The 19,793-nt window shown below is 31.3% G+C and overlaps 9 protein-coding genes and 1 pseudogene across 10 annotated transcripts, besides 4 other annotated features; 6 read left to right on the forward strand and 4 right to left on the reverse strand.

Moving 5' to 3' along the window:
- Positions 1 to 3,497: part of a mobile genetic element that runs on past the window's edge.
- On the reverse strand, positions 304 to 1,058 carry TVAGG3_0863850 (annotated as a pseudogene). Its single transcript has one exon. A coding segment is annotated over exon 1 (755 nt).
- On the forward strand, positions 1,154 to 2,086 carry TVAGG3_0863860 (uncharacterized protein; the record flags this gene model as incomplete). The annotated part of the gene is made up of 1 exon (XM_051249802.1): positions 1,154 to 2,086. One exon carries the CDS (start codon positions 1,154 to 1,156, stop codon positions 2,084 to 2,086), a length of 933 nt encoding a protein of 310 aa, XP_051085277.1.
- On the forward strand, positions 2,283 to 2,807 carry TVAGG3_0863870 (protein of unknown function, DUF4107 family; the record flags this gene model as incomplete). The annotated part of the gene is made up of 1 exon (XM_001293989.1): positions 2,283 to 2,807. The coding sequence occupies one exon, from the start codon at positions 2,283 to 2,285 to the stop codon at positions 2,805 to 2,807; it is 525 nt and encodes a 174-aa protein (XP_001293990.1).
- TVAGG3_0863880 (uncharacterized protein) lies at positions 2,958 to 3,278 on the forward strand (the record flags this gene model as incomplete). Its single annotated transcript, XM_001293990.1, has 1 exon — positions 2,958 to 3,278. The coding sequence occupies one exon, from the start codon at positions 2,958 to 2,960 to the stop codon at positions 3,276 to 3,278; it is 321 nt and encodes a 106-aa protein (XP_001293991.1).
- Positions 3,498 to 3,926: 429 nt separating the features above from the next.
- Positions 3,927 to 3,963: a mobile genetic element.
- Positions 3,964 to 5,138: 1,175 nt separating this feature from the next.
- Positions 5,139 to 5,176: a mobile genetic element.
- A 920-nt stretch (positions 5,177 to 6,096) lies between these two features.
- Positions 6,097 to 6,737: a mobile genetic element.
- On the reverse strand, positions 6,174 to 6,523 carry TVAGG3_0863920 (uncharacterized protein; the record flags this gene model as incomplete). The annotated part of the gene is made up of 1 exon (XM_051249803.1): positions 6,174 to 6,523. A coding segment is annotated over one exon (350 nt), but the record flags the coding sequence as incomplete, so codon positions are not given.
- Positions 6,738 to 7,353: 616 nt separating the features above from the next.
- TVAGG3_0863930 (uncharacterized protein) lies at positions 7,354 to 9,698 on the reverse strand (the record flags this gene model as incomplete). Its single annotated transcript, XM_001314576.1, has 1 exon — positions 7,652 to 8,911. The coding sequence occupies one exon, from the start codon at positions 8,909 to 8,911 to the stop codon at positions 7,652 to 7,654; it is 1,260 nt and encodes a 419-aa protein (XP_001314606.1).
- Positions 9,699 to 11,240: 1,542 nt separating this feature from the next.
- Positions 11,241 to 11,770, forward strand: TVAGG3_0863940 (rubrerythrin family; the record flags this gene model as incomplete). Its single annotated transcript, XM_001314577.1, has 1 exon — positions 11,253 to 11,765. The coding sequence occupies one exon, from the start codon at positions 11,253 to 11,255 to the stop codon at positions 11,763 to 11,765; it is 513 nt and encodes a 170-aa protein (XP_001314607.1).
- Positions 11,771 to 12,552: 782 nt separating this feature from the next.
- Positions 12,553 to 14,960, reverse strand: TVAGG3_0863950 (vacuolar protein sorting VPSs16 family; the record flags this gene model as incomplete). Its single annotated transcript, XM_001314578.2, has 1 exon — positions 12,588 to 14,954. One exon carries the CDS (start codon positions 14,952 to 14,954, stop codon positions 12,588 to 12,590), a length of 2,367 nt encoding a protein of 788 aa, XP_001314608.1.
- Positions 14,961 to 15,518: 558 nt separating this feature from the next.
- On the forward strand, positions 15,519 to 16,576 carry TVAGG3_0863960 (protein of unknown function (DUF3447); the record flags this gene model as incomplete). The annotated part of the gene is made up of 1 exon (XM_001314579.2): positions 15,519 to 16,502. One exon carries the CDS (start codon positions 15,519 to 15,521, stop codon positions 16,500 to 16,502), a length of 984 nt encoding a protein of 327 aa, XP_001314609.1.
- A 13-nt stretch (positions 16,577 to 16,589) lies between these two features.
- Positions 16,590 to 18,109, forward strand: TVAGG3_0863970 (Ankyrin repeat family; the record flags this gene model as incomplete). The annotated part of the gene is made up of 1 exon (XM_001314580.2): positions 16,590 to 17,900. One exon carries the CDS (start codon positions 16,590 to 16,592, stop codon positions 17,898 to 17,900), a length of 1,311 nt encoding a protein of 436 aa, XP_001314610.1.
- Positions 18,110 to 19,793: the final 1,684 nt, after the last annotated feature.

A 19,793-nucleotide genomic window follows, 5' to 3' on the forward strand; every position in this document is an offset into this window, starting at 1 on the left:
AGATGTAGAACTACTGAACAAAAGAGCTAAGGGAAGAAGCAGGAACATGAACAAAGGGTGGAAGCCTATAAAAATTTATGTCAATGATGGCTCAGGAGGTTCAAACATAAAGTATGCAGAAAGTTATAGAGTTTATGCTCTCAAAGGTGAAAAGCCTTCATTTAAGAACAGCTATTCTAACGCATATCCTCAAAAGCTAACGGATGGGGAAGTGGATGATATGAATGACAGCAAAAATATTAACAGAAATGGCGACAGAGATGCATGGAATTTGTTTACCATCAGTCAATTGAAGGTTAAACTTTAAAACAATGTTGGTCGTTCCCATGGAATATTTTTGACTTTAATGGTATTAGTCATGATATGAATCTCAAGGTATGAACGAGGAGAGATGAGAGACTTATATGCTTCCCAAATTTCTTCAAAAGGTAATGTTATACCTGACTGTTTCCAAATGAGTTCAATATCATAGCGTGAGAAACCTTGAAAGATAACGAAGTCAGTTATGAGACGTTTTATGTTTAAAGCAAGGAAACGCCATGTTTGCATAAGTATTGCTACAGTTAAGTGGTAATGTCTGACTTTAGTAATGATGTTAGCTAATGGTGAGTCAGGCTTTGACACTAAACCTTTTCCGGCGAAGTCGTCGCAAACGAGCAGAGTGTTTGAAGGATACTTTTTGAAGGGGTATTTTGAAAGTTTTGACAGAATGTAGTTTGTAAGTCGTTTCATATCGTAAACTCCTGAGTATGACGTAAGTGGTGTTTGTCAATAATTCTTTCCATCTCTTCTGAAGTCTTTTGCATTCCTGACTGTATAAATTCAACGATGGCATAATATTTCCTCTTACGTCGAATGTAACGTTGAAGAAATTCAATGAGTTCGCTATCTGGAACTTTAACGACAGAGGCTTGAACTTTTGACATAAATGTTTTCGCTGTTGAGTCCATAGAGTCTGAAGTTGCTGATATAATGATTTGGTCATAATATGAGTCGTTTCCTAAACGTTCTGTTATGAGTATATGACGAATGAGGTTAAATGTCTTACCTGAACCCATCTTTCCACAATAGAAATAAACACCATTTGAACAGAACTCATAGTCCTTACTGAAAGGAAGAATGAGAAGAGTTAAGTTTGTCTGTAGTTTCATTCATGTCTTCATCTACGTCATGTATTAAATGCTTCATTTTATCTCCATTAAAAATGCAAGTCAGAAATATTCAGAACATAGCACCGAGTCTAACTGACAAGAGTATAAAGATATACTATGAACACGTTATGATGAAACCAACCAAAATTCAAGAAAGTCAGTATACTTATGAATATCCAAGACACTGGGTAGAGTATGTAGGAGGTGAGAAAGCTATTGAAATCAGACAGGTTCGAAGTATTCCAGCAGGAAGAACAATATTATTGAAGAACTTTAATGTTTTGAGGTATAATGATGAAACAAAGAAGCAAGATAGTTTTCCTGTTGCTGTGTATGTGAACCTAGACACAGGAGATGACATGAAAGTTTTTAACACAAAGCTTCAAACGGTAGTGAGAGAACAACTGACTGCGGAAGGGCATCCATTACCTTCAGAAGTTACCATAGCATATAATTTTGAAACAAACTCAATAGATTTTAAAGTCGTCTCTGCAAAGAAGTCAGGTTTTACATTTAATGAAGCAGATGTATATTCGAATGAAAACTTCAAAGCTATTGCATGGTTAGATAATGACGATTGCTTTAAGAAAATATTTAAATTCAGTGACTCAAAGATGTCAATAGATGACCTTCGTGGAATGTTACCATCGACGTTTACAGTTGAAGGTTCAGCAGGATTGCTTACAAGATTGTCAATTGGTGGTATTTGGTCTCGTGAGAACATTGTTATAAAATCCAGTATAAGTGAATTTGCTGAAGAATCTATATTATGTCTTTCAAACTACATGTATTCGCCGCCGAAGCATTATAGTATAACAAACTTTGTCAGTAAGTTTAACATAAGACTTGTCGAACCTTCTTCAATGAAAGATGTTGTGCTACCTAAAGACGGAAAGGATGGACTCATTATTGAGATGATTTTAATAGCATATTAAATGAGCTTGTTTTGAAGGTCATTCATGATGAAATAACTGTTGTAGAAGATGTTAGCAATTGTTCAGACATTTTGAAGCGTATAGATGAGATAAGAAAGAAGTTTATGAATGAGAATGTTTATGTTTCATTGACTTTCTCCAGTAAAGAGAACTTTTATGAGAATATTTGAAGAGAGATGATTTTAATATGGTGTAAATGGTAGCTTGGGCAGCTTTAGGCGCAATGGGAACAAAAGCATTAGCATTTGGAGCAAAAGCACTTGGGGCTTATGACGCAGTAAATAAAATGAGTGGAGGAAGAGTTTCGAAGACATTAGATGCAAATAAAGGAAAGATTGGAGGCTGGGTTGCAAAGAAGTTAAGATTAAATAAAATAGGGCTCATAAATAAAGCATCCAATTTGGTTGCGACTGAGTCAGAAAATGCTTTAGGAAAGGACGATGAGTTTGCAAAACATGCAAAAGACTTTAATGACCAGATGAAAGGTGAAACAATGCATTTAAATAGAGTCGATGGAACTAAAGAAAATGTTTCTTCTCCACCAGTAGTTCTTCCGTATGGTCCCTATGGAATGTATGGAAACCCTTACGAAAGACCATTTGACCCATTGACTGGTGGAAGTAATTGGTATCATTACGGACGAAGAAGAAAGACAGTTAAGCTGGAGACAGACGTGAAGAAAGCAACTAAAAAGAAACCAAGGAAGAGAGTTATAAAGTAATGAATTCAAGTGGGTGAAAAAAGAGGTGAAAAAAGAGGTGAGATCTCACCACTTCACCTAAATTTATTTTTTCACCTCTGACAACGTTTATTTTTAAGTTTATTTTATTATTTAGCGAGAACGTTTATTTTTTATTTTATTTTTATATAAATGACGAAAACTATTGAGATAACAAACTACAACGGTCATGAGTTCAAGAACTTGTTCTTCGTTCCTCGTGAAAATACATTCTATCAGATACGAGGGAGAAAGGGTAAAGTTAGTTTGAGCGTTTATGAAGGAATGAAGAATGGAAAGTTTATACAAGCATACGATACAAACGGTAAGCGTGTTTCATTAGCTTTGTCAAAACTTACTAACATTTATTTTGACAGTGATTTTGACCTATATGAAGAAGAAAGTGAGTCAGAAGATTATGAGCTGTTATGTGAAGCACAGCAATGGGAGGAGTTGCAATACTTTTGTAAGTGAGAACGTTTATTTTTTACATTAGTGAAGTCGTTTGTGAAAACGTTTATTTTTTCATTAATGAGGTGAAGTGGTTGGCGGCTTTATAAATATTTAAGGTTAAGTTGGTGTTTGTGTTTGTGTTGTAAAAATATATGTTAATGGTTTCGTAAAGTGTCAAATTCACAAGTCTTGGGTAAAGTGGAACGCAGTGCCGCAGTACACAACTTAGGTATACTAACTTCAGTAGATGCCATGCCTCATTATGAACTCTACTGACAAGAGATCAAGAGCTCCAAGGACTCCCTTTTTAGTTAGTGGCGTTCTCACCATTTAGTAGGATTGCTGATCCTACTAATGAAGTGATCACTTAGTATACGTTTTGAATAAATTGAATTTTTTTTTAGAATTTAGTATTTTTTATAGACATCACATGTATATTATAAATACATAAATATATTCTTTAATTCAAAAAATTCAATTCGGTGTTGGGATGGGTATCCCAGCCCCAAGTATTCAATTTTATTCAATTTTTTAAGAATTTTGGGTTGGGATGCCCAGACCAAAACAAGCTTTATATTTTGATGTGTAGATACGTATGTGTGCATCATTGTTGTGTTATATATTATGTTTTTAATGAAAAAAAATCTGATTCAAAAAAAATTATCACTGTAATAAACAGAAATTCATCAAAAGTGACGGCTCTCAATTTTTTGACATTTGTAAATTCTAAATTGAATGAGAAAAATGAAATAATACTAAGCATAATACAATATTCTAGATTTTATTATAATTAGGAAAAAGTTAGTTTTGAGAGTACTTTTCATAGGCATATAGAATGAAATCTTCTGAAAAATAATATCACATAAACTCATATTATTTTCTAATATATAACTATTTTATATAAAAATCAAATTCAATGATCTTAAAAGCGAATGATAAACCTCAAAATTTACGAATATAATGAGTGGGAATATAATGCTTATCTATCATAAACCATATGAAATATCAATTTTTGCTTTACGCCTAATTTTTGACGACAATTAGCAAAAAATGTTAAATGTTAACACTCAGTCCATTTGAATATGAAAAATAAAATTGACTTTGATTAAATGTTTTTATTTATCATGCAATTCTTCTTGCGACCAAAGATTTGAATAAAATTTCAAAAAATAAGATAGCTTAAAAATAATATACGGTAGTGTTTACTAATAGATGAATAGTATATAAATTCTATTAAAATGGATTTGATCCAAAAAATATATAAAATTTGATCATAAATAAAATCGTTTTAAATTACTTCTTCATTTAAATTATAACAATTATTTTTGGTTTTATATTTTTTGGGATCAAAATCCATTTTAATAGAATTATATACTATTCATCTATTAGTAAACACTACCGTATATTATTTTTTAAGCTATCTTTTTTTTTTGAAATTTTATTCAAATCTTTGGTCGCAAGAAGAATTGCATGATAAATAAAAACATTTAATCAAAGTCAATTTTATTTTTCATATTCAAATGGACTGAGTGTTAACATTTAACATTTTTTGCTAATTGTCGTCAAAAATTAGGCGTAAAGCAAAAATTGATATTTCATATGGTTTATGATAGATAAGCATTATATTCCCACTCATTATATTCGTAAATTTTGAGGTTTATCATTCGCTTTTAAGATCATTGAATTTGATTTTTATATAAAATAGTTATATATTAGAAAATAATATGAGTTTATGTGATATTATTTTTCAGAAGATTTTGTGTTCTTCTTCAAAATTTTATTTTTTAATTAAAAAAAATCTTTACAAAATATACATTTACTTTAATTAATATTTAAAAACGTGCTCTATCAAAAGTTCCAAAAATTCAATATTTTAGCTTTTCTGAGGTGTCACTTTTGATGAATTTCTGTTTACAACATCACTAATTAGTTGATAATATAAAGAAAAAATAGATAAATTGTATGTTTTGAGAGTATTTATCCACATTCACTCATATGAATTTCATTAAATAGTGTCTTTTTACTCCCAAATTTATTTTGAATTATTGAAATCAAAGAAAAAAATCAGAAAAATTTCTCGAAATTTTTATTTTCAAAAAAAAATTGGATTTTATATTGAAAACTGACACTGGGAGGATGATAGGGCTGGGATTGGAGATACCCCCCTCACTTGGGAAAAATACGGATCTATAATTTTTATCATCCGCGACGTGACGAATACATTTTAATTTACTCAAGAATGCGTACCCTGATACATTAAATCTAATTCCTGTCTTATTTAATTTCACAACTTTGAAAAGGAATGTATGAATAGCTATAAAATGATGAGAAGATGTTTTATGGGTTGCTTCCATTTTTTCTGAAATAAATGAATAAATATAATGTTTATAAGTTTTCATATCTTTTATGTTCTTAATAACGAATGGTATAGACCTTTCCACTTCGTCTTCCTTCGGTGCTGTTCTTTCATATGAAACATTATTAGTATCTTCAATAATGAAACCACAATCACACAAAATTTTATATGTTCCAATGGTTTCTTTTGATATTTTATCTAATAAATCAAAAACTTTATCAACACCTGTGCATTTATTTAAATAATAATTTGTGTAAATATCATGATCTTCTTTCTTAATCATATTAGTTGCATATGTCACGTTTTTAAGAGCTTTTTTGAATTTTTCGGAATCTAAAGGTGGTGAAAGTAGGATACAGGGGTATTCTTCATTATCAATAAATTGTAACTTATGTTTACGAATAAATTTAGTACCTTCTTCTGAAAGTGTTTCGTCTATTTCACCATCTAATAAATTTTGTGTTGATTCTGAGACATAATTTTTATATCTTTCTTCATGAGATTTCTGAACTTCTGATTCTGAAGCTGGGATATTCATTAAACCCTCTACTTCATTTTCATTATATTTTTCAACTTCTCTTAATTCCTTAATTTTTTCATCTATTTCATCTCTTATTTTTTTCAGTCTTTCAATTTCATTGTATTCATCATCTTTAATCCGTTCTTCATAATATTCAGGGAAAACATCAGGTTCTTTAGGTTTTTCTTCTTCAGATGTGGGATATAAGAAATTTATAACATCATCTTTATTCATTTTTCCATCATAATCTAAATCATTTAATAACTCGGCAAATTTTTGACAATTTCTTAAATAATATTTATCAACTTCATAACCCACCTCCTCTAATATATCCTTTATTTCCTCGTTTGTGAATCCTAATTTTTTAACGTTGTTAGTTTTGACGCTCATTTCATACAAAATAAAAAATAAAATAATAAACATAACTAAGTTTTAATTTTTCGTAAGACATTAATTTTTAAAGTTTATTTTTTAAAAAATTTTATTTTTTATTTCATTATGGTAGTGAATCTTTCATTCATGAAAATAATTATTTCTAATTTCTTTTATTCTCTCGTACATACTAGATTTAAAGAATTCAGAACATTTCCCATAATCTCCTAAATGTTTTCTTATCCCTAACGTGTGCCAGTTATTATATGAAACTGAATAAACTTTATCATTATCTTTACACCTTTCATTACTTCCAATATATTTATATTTCAATTTTGATTTAGCATTTTCATATTCATTAGCGTTTAATAATTCACAGTCTTCCTTTTTAAATAAATGTTTTATGTATTCAGGATTTAATACTCTACGTTTATATGCTCCTAACTTAGTTCTAAAGGTTTTTCTACAAAATTTAGGAATTCCATCCTCTTTAATGTCATCAATGATTTCCATTTCATTATTTTCAATTTCTTCTTCTCGTTTATGAGGTCTTTGATTATGACTCCATTGATTCCATGAAATTAAATATTCTTTATCATTATATTTATACCTCATTAGCTTATTTTGGCTTTCATATTCATTTAATAATTCACAATCTTCATTTTTAAATTGAAGTTTAACCCATTCAGGATTTAAACAATGTTTAATTAATCGCGGAATATCTGACATCATCTATATATAGCTTCTTTTATAAAAGATAAAAAAAAAAAATATTTTAAAATTAATGTTAATTTATTAATGATTTATAAATAAATATATATTTTAATGCATCGTCTATATATAGATGTAACAAAAAAAGTCACTAAACCCGTCATATCCTACTACTTATTTTCCATGATTGGTCACATAGGTTTTTTCTATATGGAGGATACTTTGTTGTAAACCAGGCAATTTGGTTTAACCATTAACGAAAATACCTTTAACTTATTTTGATTTCAAACCATTTCTGCTATTTAAGGTTTGCTCACTTCATAATCGCTAATATTTTTAGATGAAACAGACAAATAATAAGTATCTTCCACTATTTGTTTCATATTTGGAACAATGAAAAATAGAAAATAGCAATAAAACTAAAAATTTCAATATTTACTTAACATATACCTTAAGAACAGTAGTTGGAAGTCCCCATCTTGGAGAATCTCCGTAATGTTTAACAGCTGATGCATCTCCTGAGCAGAAATATTGATTTGTAATATCCTTTGGATTCAGATCTATAATATCTTGAGGAAGAGGAGGATATCCTTCCATATTCTTCTTAAATAATGGGAACGGGAAGTAATGAATTGGAATTCCAGGAACAATTTTCATGAATTTGGCGAATGACGCTATATCAAGCTTATCATTAAATGGATACTCATTGTATCCAGATATAGCATACCATAATTCTTTTGATGCCAATGTGAAAAACAAAGAATCACAGCCAATATCTTTATCTGTGTCTATATTACCTTTGATAATATAAAAGCCCTTGCGATGCAAGCATTGGTTTTCAAAGTCATCAAGTGAATGAGTGAAAGATTCTTCAGCTAATCTGATTAAATCATTTTCAGGCATAGATCCGTTCTCCTGGTAGATATTTCCTCTATAAACTACACCTTTGTTGAACCAATTCCGTGCCAAAATATCGAAAAAGGTAATCGGCAATATGACGGTCGGATCCGAAATTAAAACAAAGTCTCCAAAAGCTCTTCTTATGCCGATATTCTTGGCAAGGAACTCAGGGTAGTGAGATCCATCGTATTTATCTGTCGGTCCTTCGATGATTCTCACCTTTCCTTGAAGACTCTTCGGCGCCCGTAAATTAAGGTTAAACTGGTAATTTTCCCCTTTTTTAGGAATTTCGACGATAACGATTTCACATGAAGCTTCTGGAACTAAATCTAGCATTTTTCCAACGGAATTGATATATTTTTGCAAGAATTCCGTGAACTTACCTTTCATCATGTCTGCAGCACCTGTTAAGACAATAGAAAGGTATGGTTTTACCTGTGAATACTTTGTACTTCCATCTGGAATTTGAGAAAGCTGAGATTTGAAGGTTTTAAGTAGATCTGTTTTAGTTGATCCGATTGTGACATGTTCTCCTTGTATAGAAGTTGGCATGACGTCCCAAATTCCTTTAACATATGAAATTTCGCATTCTGAAGGTAATAATTCGGAGAACAATGATACTGCATCTTTAAATGATACCTTTAGTTTCGAATTTATTGTTACAACTGTAGTTCCTTGTGGTTTTGCGTTAACTTTGAAAATTTCTTCTGCAGCTTCATCAGAATGAACAGCCAGAACTGGATAATCGTTAGTGTAGATTGTTGTCTTGCTCTTGTGAGCGCAATCTTGATACATTTTGACAAATGGATTGCCTAAATCAGAAAATTGAGTAATATCAGGGATATGTGATATAAAAACAATGTTAGCGTGATACCATTGCACTGTTTCTATATGCTGTAAAAAGAAAGGTGGTGTAATTACGACAGTTGTTGGAATCCTTTTGTTATTTGAGTATTGAAGAACACGCTGAAGGAAATTAATGAAAGAGGCTTGATAGTATGTATTTGATGATGTGTGATTCGATGTTGGGAATGGTACATGACATGAAATGAAAATTTGAGAAATTGAAAAATTGTGGAATATTCCTGTTTCTACAGCAGATGTAAAGCCTGCATCGAATGGATTCTCAATTTCGACAACAGCTATATGATTTCGCTTGCAATGACGTACTAGAGCAGCTCCAATAGTTGTTTTTGAGCCTACAATGAGAGTGTATTTGAGAGAGCTATGCTTCGGATGATTTGGTGGGATATGGAATAAACGAAGGAACTCGCTCGTGTATTTTGCTCGATTAATGCAATTTTGAACATTTGAAAAAACTTCTGGGAATTTAAATGCTGCTGAAGTGTTTGTATTATAACGTGGAGGTACTACAATTTCATTGATATCGCCATAGTATGGTGGTGGTTGAGAAATTTCACGGATACGTAAGAATTTCAGAAGCAAAAGAGACGATATAGCAAAAGAAACAACTGCAACTAATGGAAGTTTGTTCTTTCTGTAAAATACTGACAAGTAAAGCACTATGTTTTTATACATCCGAAAACAATCACAACGCTTTCTTCTTTTTGAACATTTTTTAGTTTAAATAGAATACTTCGGTATATAGTGAATATATTTTATAATATTTTAATTTCAGCTTCATAAAAAAAACTTTTTTTTGACATAAAAAAATGGAAAAAGAAATTGAAGCTGAAGAAAATATGGGAAAAAAATTTCAAATAGATGAAGATGTTCAAAAGTTACTATCTGAGCCCTTACCAGATTTCCGGCTTGCAGTTAAGGTATTGGACAAGTACTATGAATTTATTTCATCTAAACATAGAGAAAATAATTATAAATTCGTTACATCATTTCCATATGTAGATGCATTGGGAAATATTGAACACATAGCAGATAAATTTAAAGAATTCGAATCAGAAAATCTTAAAATTTCAATTGATAATTTAACAAGTCAATTAGCCGTATATTTTAACACTTTTAAAGAATCAAATTCTGAAAGTAATACTCAGATGTTTGAAAAAGCTCGCTCACTTCATCTTGAATTTTTCGATCAGTTTATTTTATTTAGAAATCAATTTAAGAGCAAAGTACCGGAACGTAGTGATGTATTTTACTTATCATCAATACCTATTGTTATTATTATCCTATTCATATCAGTTATTTTATTTATTTTCTTTTGTATATAAATTATAGATTTTATGATTCATTCAATAATGATATCAGACTTATATTTTTATACTTATGGTTGCTAATTTTTTACAATTTTTTAAATAATTTTGTAAATCTGAGCTAAATAACAAATATTGGAGTTTAAAATGGAACCATATACAAGGTTAGATGAGAATACACAGTAATAATGACCATATGAAAAAATCGGGTATATCTTCATAAAAAGATCGATTTCCTAAATTTATTCTTCTAATATCAGTAAAATCAACTTATAATATGTCAATTTATCAAGAATGACTCTCATTCAAAAAATTGGACAATCTCAAGTTCTTGAATTATGATCATAAATATTTAAAGCAGTTGCTTAATAAACAAATCATAATTCTAATTGTCAATTGCTAGCTGTACCAATGATTCTTGTCAAGGAATTTGTTATAAAGTCATCTTTGTATTATGAGTTGATTCTTATATCGAACCTTCATTCGATATGTGTGAAAATGGCGGTTTCTCGCAAACAGATGGCATCGTGATTTTCCCAAATAGTTAAATTCCCGGAGAATCGTTGAGATTTTTAGATACAAGTTATTGTTAACATAAATTATTCTTTATATTAATATGTTGATTATTAAATTAAATTTTAATCAGATTCTTGAGATTTTCATGATTTTAATTCGAAAAAGCTAATCAACATATCATATATATCTTTGCTATGCATGCGGTTATATTTTACAATAAAATCGATCATCGTATTTTTTGAGAATAAAATTTCAATAACATTCAAAATATTTGAATTAAAATTCAATTCAAATTGATTGAAGTCCGTCCAAATCTCTAAGCTTGCTTACAATTATCTTTTAGGCAAATTAACAAAGCGATATTTTTTATAGCTTATACATTTCGCTTTGAATTGTTATTAAAACAAATTTGGAGGTTATGACTTCACTTTGCTTTCGTTGGTGAGTGCATGGCTCGTAATCGTTATACATTCTTTGCTGAAGTCGCCAAGAAACAAGGTTACGAACAAATTGCTAATATATTCATCGAAACAGCCGAGAATGAGAAAGTTCACGCAGACTACTTCTGGAGCTTGATCAAAGGTCTTGGCTCTGTCAAGATTGAAATGGAGGTTCCAGAATATGGTGTGAATGACACACTTACAAACCTTCGTAATGCTGCAGCTGGTGAATACGCCGAGCACACATCAGAATACCCGCATTTCGCAGATGTTGCAGAGAAGGAAGGTTTTCCTAAAATTGCTAATTCTTTCTGTGGAATTGCCACAGTAGAAAAAGAACACGAAATGCGCTTCAATACACTTGCCAAGCAAGTTGAAACATCATCTGTCTTCAAGCGCGAGACAGTTGTTGCATGGAAGTGCCGCTATTGTGGTGCAATTGTAAGAGCTAAAGAAACTCCAGAGAGATGTCCAGTTTGCTTCAAGCCACAGGGCTTCTTCGAAATTAAGGAAACTATTTAATAAACATTTGCTAATTAACAATTGATATAATATATGAATGGACAATATATGGTCATTTCACGCTTTGTTTAACATAATTCAACTTTTTCAGCCAAACTTCATAAATATTTTATGACTTTGAATTTCAAAAACTTTCATGACTAAGAAATAATATTTTACTTTATTATCTTATCTATTCGATGACGGAGTATTATGATTATTCTATAATTGCAGTATGTTCGAACTTCATATTGAAAGAATAGAAGATCTATATTTCAAATTGCAAGCGACTTCTGGATATCGAAACAAAACTTAATCAAACTTTCAATATTCAAGAAAGGAGATCAATAAGTAATCACATCCACATGAACTAAACTATATAATAAATCTACTCATATTGAATAATAGAAAAATAATTACCCAGATTTTCCATACATTTACCATCCCTGTAAGGCTGAGGACACAGCCTATCGTTTAAAAAACAATTAAATGGCTCCGAGGATGGATTTTTTGGAGTTTGAATCGTAGTGTAGTCTGTAAATGTATAAATTCAAAAATATTTTTAAAATTCGAGGATTAATGTATATCACTTACTACTTTTTGACATCCTATCAAGAAGATCAATACAAATATGAAGGGTCACAGAAAATAATACTATTTGAAATGATGTCAGAAAGTAGAGTAGTATAAGCTTCTCTCCAATGTAAATGATTCTTACAATTTTCCATAGAATTTAAGATACCAATCACCTTATGTAGCCAGTTCCATGACAACAGCAAACACATCATAAATGAATATTATATGTATGAAAGTTTTTAAAAATAAACAAATATAAAACAAAATTTATTTTGTGAAGAAAGATTGTTGAGGATATTTTTCATCTTCATCCCATTCATTTTCATTGAACTCATTCAAGAAAGTTGTTGCTTCTAAGTTCCTCTTCTTATCAAGTATCATGTTGACAAACTTCTGTGCCTGTTCCTTTCCCTTCAACAAGTAAACAGTTTTGATGATATTAATGTGGAATTTCCCGTATTTGTCCGCAGTCAATCTCTCCAACTTCACAAAGTCATTTTTCTTTATGAAACCTCTCGCGATTATCTGTATCGATCTTTCTTTTGAGAAACCAGTCTTTTCGCACTTATCCAATGCAGCATCTATATCAACAGCAGCTTCTTCAACAATGGCCTGGTTGAAAGGCAAATTCCTTGACGCGTATCCTTGGTATTGATACAAATCATCACAGAATTTCACCATTTTCACCATGTGTTGTACGTAAGGGAGGTCGAATCTATGGTCTATGTCATTCAGGATGGCTGTTGTCTGCGCGCTAGCTGGAAATCCCATCTCTCTGACCCTTCTTCGAACAGTTATATCCGATGTTTCCTTCGAAACTTCGGTTTTCTTCAGAAGAACGGTCAATGGATTGTCAGGATAGTCTCCGAACACTCGTTCTATGGCGTAGTAGAGGTTCTTGTTCTTGGAAATGATGGTTTGAAGGTATTCTTCGCCATTCGCGTTTATGCATTTTTGTAATAAGGGAACTAGAATGGTATCGTCCATGGAATCTGTGGCTGCTTGAAGGGCATCTTCCCAAAGACCCTCTTCCAGCCAGAGATTTACGATTCTTGCCAGAAATCTTTCTAATAATCCGACACTTTTTGCGAGTTCTGGGTTGTTTAGACGTCTGGCAGCAAAGGCAACGTCTGTGGGGTTGAGGCCTGAGTTCAGTTTGGTCTTGAAAAGCCTCAAAATGGAATCATTGTCATCTGAAGTCCTGGAAATCATGATTCTTCGACACCATTCTGTGACAACACGAGAGGGACGGCTGCCAATAAGCTCGCAGACCTTGGATGCCCTGCCAAACTGTCCAAAAGCACAATATCTCATCGGAGCTGAGCCGGATCTGATCAATCGCTCGGTTTCTTCGTAGCCACTGCATAGGAAAAGGTCGTTACGGAGAGAATTGGAGATTCTGAGGCATAAAATGGTAAAATCAATATCTATCGGAGATTCGAGCTGGAAATTGCCGAAAACAGCAGCGGCAAGGAAATATTTCTGCTTGTCAACATCAAAACAACACTCCATGGCCGCTGAAATGCAACTTTTAACTGCATCTGACAATTTCGGCTTTATATTGTTTACTTCGACAGAAGAACGCTTGTCGTAGGCTCTACAGAGTTTTCCGGCTGGTGTATCGGCGGAAATACATTCAAAAGATGAACTTCCTAATTCAGATAAAATTGTAAGCTGTTCTTGAGAGAAAATCATGGCATAAGACCCGCAGTTTATAAATATGGGGTCAGGGCCGACATCAAAGTAAGTTGACATCTTGTAAACATCGTATAAATAAACTTGATTGCCGGAAATAACCAAAGGAATGGAATCTCCGAGCCATCCGAAGTAAGTAACATTTTGTAAGTCACAATCAATACGAAGAACTAAATCTTGGCCTAAATCGCTCTTTAAAATCGCAATTTCGTCATTTCCTAATCCAATTGAGATGAAATCGTAACGTGGAGATAAGGAAAGTCTTGTAACTGGTTTGGGAAGTTCCATAGTGACTGTTCCTGTAATAGAACAAGCATATAATTTATTTCCGTCGCCAATATAAACAATTGGCTGATCATTAGCGGAATTCCTAGGTTCAACAATTGCGTAGTACGGGTATTGGCTTACTTCTGGAAGAGAAAAGAGATATCCCATATTATTATATTTTTCAACGAAATAAACTTTGTAATCATCTGTAATACATACACATCCGTAATCTAACATCTGACAGAACACAACTTCACTTGTGGTTTCAAATTCGTATGTTGAAATGATGCATGAATTAAAATATTCTGTAATTGTATTCGAAATTCCATTTGCCGCAAAGAAAAATAAGTGTCCTTCTAAATTATAATGCATATATGCACGATTACATGTATCTGTATTGATATATGTCTCAACTTTTTGTAATTTGTGATTATAGACATCAATTGCATGTCTTGTTGACGAAAGAGATGGAACACGAGTATATGCAATATTATTTCCGTTTGTACCACCAGCAATTATGGCAAAATATTGTGATATTGGCGCTGGCTCAGTCTTCCAAACGTTTTTCATGTACAATTTAAGGGCATTCATCGATTCATAATACTCGAAATCAGTTTTGATATCATCAATCGTAAGATTGCTGGTATCAAATAAAGATTCCATTTTTTCCATTTTTTCTAAAATTTGTCAACAAAAGTGACATAATTGAATTTATTCTTTATTTTAGTCTAATTTTTGCGTCTTATTTATGTTAAGCAGCAATATAACTCATTTATCTAAGCTTGTCGGATAGGTAGTTTTTCGCCAGAACCAAAGATTCTTTCAAAAAATTTCGGGCCTCGGGCGATAAATCTCAAAATATTGAAAAGATACTGATAAAGATATTTAAAAAATATTGACAAATTAAAAGCCGGCGGAGTTGATAAAAATTCCTAAAAATCTCCAAATCCGGAGATTCATGGCGGTGATCCTTTTTATTTTGGAGTTTCTGAACAAGCTTATTCTAACATGATCCAATAATATACACTGCGCAACTTTGCTCTCAAAAATTATCAAGATTTTGGACTTATCAAAATTTCAGAGAGCTCGATGAAAATTTGTAAAACTGGTGGGAAATTTATCACAAAAAAACTTTCCACATTCATGTAATATTTCCCCATCTACTTAATTCATTTTGTTGCTTTATTATTTATTTATCTATCCTCTATGATTCATAATTTGCTGGAAATTTTAAAAATGACTGTTCTAGGCATTAACACTAATGAATACAGCAAATTGAGGAGTGATTATAAATATTATATCGATTCATGCAATGCAATTTATAGGTTAAATACGGAAAAAGATGGCGAAATAAACTCAATTTACAATTTGATCAAAACAGAATTAATTGATTCAAAGAAGCATGATGTGCAAACTATTATAAGAAATGTTTTAAATGCGATTCCGTATAATAACCGCTATACAAAATCATACTTGAAACTCGCGAAACTTATATATGATAATAATGAGGTGAAAGGGGTTAATAACATCGATACTGATGGTTTCAAAGAAATAGAACTAAATTATATAGATATTCATTCAGAAAATTCAATTTATAAAGCAATTATGAATAATGATATAGAAAACTTAATATGCTTCATAGAAAGAGAAGAATTTGATCAAGATCAAAAACTTATAAGCACGTTATATCCATATTCTCAAGATGGATATTCATTGCTTGAATTATGTTGTTACCATGGAGCAGTTGATTGTTTCAAGATTTTAAGAACAGATTGTGACTCAGAAATAACTCAAAAATGTCTCGAATTATCATTTTTAGGGGAAAACAAAGAAATTATGAGTGAATGCTTGAAATATCAAAAACCAAATTGTAATTGCATGGAATATGCAATTATTTCTCACAATATTGATTTTGTTACATTCTTGATGAATGAATTCAATTTAAAGATCGATTTAGGTGCTTGTGGATTTTATAATAATCTTGAATCATTTTTGGTTTATTTCGATCATATTAATAATTTTAACGAATGTTTCATCCATTCAACGATGTTTAATATCCCATCATTTTCAGAATACTTTTTTCAAGAGTTAAAGACATCAATATTAAAAATAAATATGGAATTACGGCTCTCCATTATGCAGCTTTTTTCAATAGTAAAGAAACAGCCGAACTTCTTATTTCACATGGTGCAAATATCAATGAAAAAGATGAAAAAATGAAAACTGCTCTCCATTATGCAGCAGAAAAAAATAGTAAAGAAACAGCGGAACTTCTTATTTCACATGGTGCAAATGTCAATGAAAAGGATGAATTGGGAAATACCGCTCTTCATATTGCCGCAGAATGCAATAGTAAAGAAACAGCCGAACTTCTTATTTCACATGGTGCAAATATCAATGAAAAGGATGAATTTGGAAATACCGCTCTTCATATTGCCGCAGAATGCAATAGTAAAGAAACAGCCGAACTTCTTATTTCACATGGTGCAAATATCAATGAAAAGGATGAATTTCGGAAGAACCGCTCTTCATATTGCCGCAGAACACAATAGAAAAGAAACAGCCGAACTTCTTATTTCACATGGTGCAAATGTCAATGAAAAAGATAATTTCGGAAGAACCGCTCTTCATATTGCCGCAGAACACAATAGTAAAGAAACAGCCAAACTTCTTATTTCACATGGTGCAAATGTCAATGAAAAGGATGAATTGGGAAATACCGCTCTTCATATTGCCGCAGAATGCAATAGTAAAGAAACAGCCGAACTTCTTATTTCACATGGTGCAAATGTCAATGAAAAAGATAATTTCGGAAGAACCGCTCTTCATATTGCCGCAGAATGCAATAGTAAAGAAACAGCCAAACTTCTTATTTCACATGGTGCAAATGTCAATGAAAAGGATGAATTGGGAAATACCGCTCTTCATATTGCCGCAGAATGCAATAGTAAAGAAACAGCCGAACTTCTTATTTCACATGGTGCAAATGTCAATGAAAAAGATAATTTCGGAAGAACCGCTCTTCATATTGCCGCAGAATGCAATAGTAAAGAAACAGCCAAACTTCTTATTTCACATGGTGCAAATGTCAATGAAAAGGATGAATTGGGAAATACCGCTCTTCATATTGCCGCAGAATGCAATAGTAAAGAAACAGCCAAACTTCTTATTTCACATGGTGCAAATGTCAATGAAAAGGATGAATTGGGAAATACCGCTCTTCATATTGCCGCAGAATGCAATAGTAAAGAAACAGCCGAACTTCTTATTTCACATGGTGCAAATGTCAATGAAAAAGATAATTTCGGAAGAACCGCTCTTCATATTGCCGCAGAATGCAATAGTAAAGAAACAGCCGAACTTCTTATTTCACATGGTGCAAATGTCAATGAAAAAGATAATTTCGGAAGAACCGCTCTTCATTATGCAGTTAAAAATAAGAGTAAAGAAATAGTCGAACTTCTAATTTCACATGGTGCAAATATCAATGAAAAGGATGAATTGGGAAATACCGCTCTTCGTAAGGCAGCTATTTTCAATAGTAAAAAAACAGCGGAACTTCTTATTTCACATGGTGCAAATATCAATGAAAAAGATGAATATGGAAATACTTGCTGATATGGAACAGAACTATGATTGGACCGATCAATGGCTGTGGAATTTTTGCGATTTGGCGGTAAAATTTCCAACTTTATGTATGAAATTTGTCTCAATTTCATACATAAAGTTGATATTCTTTCTTTGGTTTTGAGCGGCCATACACTTCATTCGAACGAACGTTTTTTTTGTATTCACAATTTTTTCGGCCAAAAATATATAAACTATGAATCAAAAGGCGAACATATCAATTTTTGAATAGTTTACATTTCTAATGTTATTGGTGCCTTCACTGAGTGTGAGAGGAGATTATCAAATGCGAGAGCTCTAATAATCTGCACATGCAATAGGTAGTATAGCAGCTTCTATTTATGCTTAAATTTCTGGTTTGAAGCTTGAATAAAATTTAGATATCTTAAATTTTGAAGTTTAACACGAAAAAATCGTATTAATTCATCCTATATGGATGCATGTTTTATGATTCTTTGTTGTTATATCGAATTAGAGCGAATGGCAGAAATCGACTTTTTGAGAGAAACTCATATAAATAATTGTATGACTTCTCTCAAAAAGTTGAAAATACGCCTTTTGACTCGCGGTTTATCATTTATAATGTAACATTTAGTCATATTTTTATAAAAAAAAAACACGAAAATCAGGAACCATTCAAAATTATTTAAACTTGTCTGACTGATGATTTTCAAAAAATTTCGGGCTTCGGGCGATTTATCGCCCTCGGCCAAAATGCACATCAATTTATAGTCAGAGGCAATCGATTCTCAAATGGTAAGGACGTCAATTCGGAAAATTGTTTTCATTTTAGGAGAATATAATTTTCCTTTTGGAAAATTTAAAAAGTGAGACGCGCAGGATTCGAACTTTTTTAAAAGTTGATTTAAATATATTCTAGTGTGATTTCTAAGGATAATATCATATTTAAAATAAGAATATACTAGTTTGGGTGGTATAATTTTTTCGATAAATTTGAGAATATGTACGTTTAGGGCATCAAAAGTATCAATTCGCTCCGCGAAAGCTGAGCTAGATTCGTTCTCGAAAGAATAGGGAAGGAGTGAAAGAGAGTGATAGAGATGTTGACACATTCATATCATTTCAACAAATTTTGATCAAATTGAAATGCAATGAAATTCAATTCACTTCATATCCTTCAGTCAGTACATTGACATCCTTCTACATCACAATGATAACTCGTACATCAATAGTTCTACAACTAACTCAGAAAAAACAAGATTTTTACTTCCAGCTTACAGCTTTTAAAAAGTTTCGATGATAAAAATCACTCTACTCTTGTTTATCGATATGTTGTGATAGTAGGTAAACGTATTCTTATCGATATTAATAAAAATATTTTTACGAAAATCCGAACCAATTACAGAGTTAATCATAAAGTTTATGATAACTGTAATTACATCATCTTTGTTTTATATTTGAATAAACAATTTAATTTAATTTGCATAATTTTTTTTAGTTGAAAAACAGGAAACTTATTTGAGTTTGTATTATTTTTATCGTTCAATTCATTGTATCAGTGAGTGATCCAGATATTTAAGATATTTAGAAAAAATTTATTAATTTGATTAACAAATTTTAATCAAAATAGCAAAAATCTATTTGATAGCTGTAAGCAAACAATAATTTTTATTTCAAGCAAAATCACTTATTTTTATCTAAACGTATAAAATTGTCAATTTTATGAGAATAAATTTAAAATCTCATGAAATATAAAGAAGAGTAATATTTTTTCAATTTTCTTTTTTTCTTTGTCTCAAATATTTTCTGTTGGGAATTTTCTTGTTATCAAAAAATAATTTTAATATTTGTTTATTTCATTACATACAATAAAATTTTAAAAACTTTATTTCTTCTCAAGAAAATTTTTTTCCTTCATATGAA

Source organism: Trichomonas vaginalis, chromosome VI (genome assembly GCF_026262505.1).
Source record: "Trichomonas vaginalis G3 chromosome VI, whole genome shotgun sequence".
NCBI classification, from domain to species: Eukaryota; Parabasalia; order Trichomonadida; family Trichomonadidae; genus Trichomonas; species Trichomonas vaginalis.